General features: G+C 39.3%; 1 protein-coding gene across 1 annotated transcript; it reads right to left on the bottom strand.

The window, feature by feature from the left end:
* Nucleotides 1–507: 507 nt before the first annotated feature.
* LOC131933979 (neurexin-1a-like) lies at nucleotides 508–5,272 on the bottom strand (the record flags this gene model as incomplete). Its single annotated transcript, XM_059290423.1, has 2 exons — nucleotides 4,725–5,272; nucleotides 508–957 (listed from the first exon to the last, which is right to left on the bottom strand). Coding segments are annotated over exons 1-2 (748 nt in total), but the record flags the coding sequence as incomplete, so codon positions are not given.
* Nucleotides 5,273–5,858: the final 586 nt, after the last annotated feature.

The following is a 5,858-nucleotide window of genomic DNA, read 5'->3' as shown; positions in this document are numbered from 1 at the left end:
GTGCGTTTGGGTCTCTTTACTTATATATATATATATGTATATATATATATATATATATATATATATATATATATATATATATATATATATATATATATATATATATATGTGTGTGTGTGTGTTTGTATGTGTGTTTATATATATATGTATTTTTATATATATATATATATATATATATATATATATATATATATATATATATATATATATATATATATATATATATATATATATATATATATATATATATATATATATATATATATATATATATATATATATGTGTGTGTGTGTGTGTGTGTGTATGTGTATGTTTATACATATATACACACACACACACACATATATATATATATATATATATAGGCCTATAAATACATGGTGTGAATGTGTGTGTGTATGTAGGCTAGATAAATGTGTGTAGTATTTTTAACCCCCCTCCCAATACGCCACTGAATCTAGATATATCCCCCCCCCCCCCCAGACCCAAGCAACCAATCAACTCACGGATATCGCAGCGATCCCCCTTGTACTCCGTGCTCTGACAATCACAGTACACGCCGCTGTCCGTCGTCAGACACTTCCCGCCGTTCAGGCAAGGGTTCCCCCGCTCGCAGTGGTCAATGTCCTTGCTCAGCACCCCGTACGACTCCAACGGCTGGGGCCGGAACGCCTCGGCCCCGCACGTCCGGTAAAACAAGTTCCTTATCGACCCTGTGAACCGGGGTTCGAATATCACCGACTTGAGCGCCAGGGATTGAAATTTTCTGCTGTCGTATTCAGGCGGGATGCCGCCGATGAAGAGGAAGGTGTCGTTGGTGCTGGTGGAGGGGGTGAAGTCCTGCAGGGCGGTGCTGGATTTCTTGTGCTGCTCGAGGTTGTCCACCTTCAGGAAGGTGCTGTCGCCGTCTTGACGAACTTCGACCGAGTGCCACTCGCCGTTGTTGAGGGCTTCACCTGAGGGTAAGGAGATGGGGTGGGGGTTGGGGGGGGTAGAATAAGGAGGATGAATTATATAATGTAAACAAGAAATCAGAATGAAGATAAAGACATGAAAGTTATGCATGGGTTACAAGTGGTGTGTGTGTGTGACTGAGTTGTGAGAAGTGTGTGTGTGTGTGTGTGACTGAGTTGTGAGAAGTGTGTGTGTGTGTGTGACTGAGTTGTGAGAAGCGGTGTGGTGTTGTGTGTGTGTGTGACTGAGTCGTGAGAAGTGGTGTGGTGTTGTGTGTGTGTGTGACTGAGTCGTGAGAAGTGGTGTGGTGTTGTGTGTGTGTGTGACTGAGTCGTGAGAAGTGGTGTGGTGTTGTGTGTGTGTGTGACTGAGTCGTGAGAAGTGGTGTGGTGTTGTGTGTGTGTGTGACTGAGTCGTGAGAAGTGGTGTGGTGTTGTGTGTGTGTGTGACTGAGTCGTGAGAAGTGGTGTGGTGTTGTGTGTGTGTGTGACTGAGTCGTAAGAAGTGGTGTGGTGTTGTGTGTGTGTGTGTGACTGAGTCGTGAGAAGGGGTGTGGTGTTGTGTGTGTGTGACTGAGTCGTAAGAAGTGGTGTGGTGTTGTGTGTGTGTGTGTGACTGAGTCGTGAGAAGGGGTGTGGTGTTGTGTGTGTGTGTGTGTGACTGAGTTGTGAGAAGTGGTGTGGTGTTGTGTGTGTGTGTGACTGAGTTGTGAGAAGTGTGTGTGTGTGACTGAGTTGTGAGAAGTGGTGTGGTGTTGTGTGTGTGTGTGTGTCACTGAGTTGTGAGAAGTGTGTGTGTGTGTGTGTGTGTGACTGAGTTGTGAGAAGTGTGTGTGTGTGACTGAGTTGTGAGAAGTGGTGTGGTGTTGTGTGTGTGTGTGACTGAGTCGTGAGAAGTGGTGTGGTGTTGTGTGTGTGTGTGACTGAGTCGTGAGAAGTGGTGTGGTGTTGTGTGTGTGTGTGACTGAGTCGTAAGAAGTGGTGTGGTGTTGTGTGTGTGTGTGTGTGTGTGTGACTGAGTTGTGAGAAGTGTGTGTGTGTGTGTGACTGAGTTGTGAGAAGTGTGTGTGTGTGTGACTGAGTTGTGAGAAGTGTGTGTGTGTGTGTGACTGAGTTGTGAGAAGTGGTGTGGTGTTGTGTGTGTGTGACTGAGTTGTGAGAAGTGTGTGTGTGTGTGTGACTGAGTTGTGAGAAGTGTGTGTGTGTGTGTGTGTGACTGAGTTGTGAGAAGTGTGTGTGTGTGTGTGTGACTGAGTTGTGAGAAGTGGTGTGGTGTTGCGTGTGTGTGTGTGTGTGACTGAGTCGTGAGAAGTGGTGTGGTGTTGTGTGTGTGTGTAAGTGTGTGTGTGTGTGTGTGTAAGTTGTGTAGTGTTCCTTCTTCTTTCAGACATATCTCCGGAGTGCTCAACACATCCCTCCTACCAATGGTATCACGTCCAACTGCCCCCCCCCCCCCGGGTCGTATTTTCAGAAGTATAATTTTATATAGAATATATACTTTGCTAAACCGAAGAAGAAAAATCCCAAGTTCAAACCCCCGGGCATAAGTTGCTCGATAGCTAGGGACAGCAACTCATGCAAAGAGCTCCAAAATCAAACAACTGATGCTAACACGGCATCACTGGGTGTATGACCTTTCAGTGGCCAGGGCGCAAGAGTTCCTAGATGAACTTCTACGGCCAAGTGTTCGAGACCTAGGCAAGCCATCTACATGGAGGCATCCGGCTGTGGTCAGGCATGGAGAGGGGTGGGCGCCGTCATGCGACACTTAACCCTAGACACACCACACAAATCTGTGGTACCCCAAGTATTAAGGAATTATTTTTATTTTTATTATATACCTTTGACCAGTGCCCGCTCCGACCACAAGAAACTGCAAGTGACCCCCTCCCTTCATCCCCGTAGTTTCAAATGCCCCCCCCCCCAACACACGAAGAAAAATGTCTGAAAGCTGAAAGAAACCCTGGAGTTATTTGCCCTTGTAAAATGGTAATTTGTCTGTATTTAAAGTAAGGATTAAATATGTGTAAGCCAGTATTTTTAGTTTAGTTGTTGTATGGTATGGTTGTATTGGTATAGATGTATTTGTATGATGTATTAGCATGATGTAATTGTATGATGTATTAGTATGATGCATTTGTATGAAGTGTTTGTATGAAGTATTTGTATGAAGTATTTGTATGATGTATTTGTAAAATGTATTTATATAAAGTATTTGTATGCAGTACTTGTATGATGTTTTTGTATAATGCATTTGTATAGTGTATGTGTATGATGTGCTTGTATGTCTGTGATGTGGTTATGGCTTTATTTTTGGTACAGTTGTAATGTAAGTCTATGTATTCCTTTATACAGTCATACTAAACTATGAACATATGATCCTGATACTGAACTATGAAGTTAACAGACAGACCAAAAACATATCTAACAACTTAAATAATATCACCGATAATAACAGCTTTTTTTAAAAATTACTCATATTTTCTTTTAATTTTATTTTAATAACAGCTTGCTCTACAAAACAGACAGTGTTAATGTTAACAGAGACAAAAGAATAATTTTTTTATCTAAAGGGAAAAAAACGAATTCGAAAAAGTATGACTAATAACGCGAAATTTTGTTTAAACGCAAACCGGCGGTGGCAATTCTTTAAACTGAGCTAGTTATAATGTTAATAAAACTTACATTTACGTTACAAAATTATTTTAATGGGAAGCTCCACACTGCTATCAGCGATTCAACAAGCCAGTGTCTAAGGCAGTCTATATAATTACCTACATTTATCGTATTTAGTACACGCTAGAAGCACCACGTAAAACTATGAACACATTATCCTAACTGCTAAATAATCTTTGGGCATATTATCCTGACTGCTTTAGATAACAATGCTCGTATTATACTAACTGTTCTTTATAACTATACACATGTTAAACTAACTTTATGTATTATATATTTACTAAAGTTTACATTGTCATATCTGCTCTATATAACTCTGTACACATTATATTTGGTTTATATATGGACACATCCTATCTTCTCTTTAAATGTATATTCAGATTAATCTCAACTGATCTGTATAGTTGAAGGAGTAAACGTTTTATTATAACTTTTCTCGATATAAATATAAACATATTATAATATCTAATATATATATATATATATATATATATATATATATATATATATATATATATATATATATATATATATATATATATATATATATATATATATATATATATATGTATATATATATATATATATATATATATATATATATATATATATATATATATATATAGGCATAAATTATCCTAGTTTCTCTGTAACATTGAGACACATTATCCTAACTAATATAAGCAAAATTTCCTGTGTCGCACATAATACCCTAAATGTACATAATATCCTAATTACTATGGACAAAATATACTAACTATTATGTGCATAATATCCTAATTTCTATGAACATAATATCCTAACTGCTATTTACCTAATATCCTAGCTGCTACGAACATAATATCCTATTATATACATAATATCCTAACTACCATGAACAAAATATCCTGTTATGATGAACATAATAACCTAACTGCTATGTACATATTATCCTAACTATTATGTACATAACATCCTTACTGCCATGAACAAAATACCCTGCTGTGCACGATTAATTGATATCTTAGTTTCCATGAACATACTAACTGCTATGTACACAATACCCTAATTTCTATGAACACAATATCCTAACTACCATGAACACAATCACCTACCAGCACGTAGAATCTGCGTACCGTCACCAAAATTAAGCCTGAGACGTATGCCGCCTTTGTACATTTTAATCTCAAAATACATGAACCCGCCTTTGTTCAGGTACAACAACAGCGAATTGGGCTCTTTGGTTTTGAACTCGAACGACAGGGACCCGTTCAGGCACGGGTCCCATGGCGGGTACTTCAGGTAGGACCCCGGGGAGCCGTCCAAGTTCAAGGTCAGGGCGCCGCGCACCAGGCATACGAGCAGCAGGAGAAGGCCGTGGAGGCGGTGGTCGAGTTGAAGTTTGGTGCCCATCGTCACAATGTTGTTGTTGTTGGTGGTGGTGGTGATGACGGGCGATGAAAGATGGCGTTGGTAGGGTTAATGTAGTAGAAGTCAGAAGCGTCTTCTAATTCATTATCTCCCTTTTTTTTAAAAGAAAAAACAAAAAAAAATTGTGTTGCCGGTTACGTGCGGCACGCCAGCGAAATCTGGCACATCACGACAGTCCGCTGGGCGTCCTTCACCTTGAACTTTCCGCTGTGCATCATGTGTGAATTGGTTATTATCCTTTATTCCTAAAGACACGCATTCTGAAATTTAAAAAAAAAATTTAAAAAAAATTATTACTCGTCATTTAACATTTTTTTTAAAACTCACGAAAATATCTTTTTAGACTTAAAAAATTCCGAAACAACTTTTTCAACGCTTCAAATGAGATTTTATACCTGGTGTTGAAATCGTTTAAGATCAATTTCACCAGAAGAAAAACGCCGGCGTCGTCACTGAAGCCGGGCTCTCAATACCTCTACCTCATTTGTTTCATCTATATTTAATTTCTAAACCGGGGCGGTACCCCCCTCCTCCCCTCCTAGTTACGCCGCTGTTAAAAAAATATGGATCTGATAAATACTACGAATCAATGCAATGCTCAGGTCTTCCACAGTCTGCAGACAACCAAAGGCCGTGATTAGCAGACGATTATCTTCGCGCGAGCTGCCTAGCCCAACCAGGCGTAACTCGTCGATTCTAATTTTTTTTTTGCCAGATTTTAATAGCAGGTTGCGTTTTTTTTTTAAATAATTGCAAGGGGCTGTTTCGTGTAGATTATAAGTATAGGCTGATCGTCGCACGAATGTTTGATTACCTTT

This window comes from Physella acuta, unplaced genomic scaffold, assembly GCF_028476545.2.
Source record: "Physella acuta isolate Inbredline_101_S28 unplaced genomic scaffold, ASM2847654v3 ptg002694l, whole genome shotgun sequence".
Taxonomy (NCBI): domain Eukaryota; kingdom Metazoa; phylum Mollusca; class Gastropoda; family Physidae; genus Physella; species Physella acuta.
Note: the sequence above shows the minus strand (reverse complement) of the source record. Positions and strands in the feature narration are given on the sequence as shown.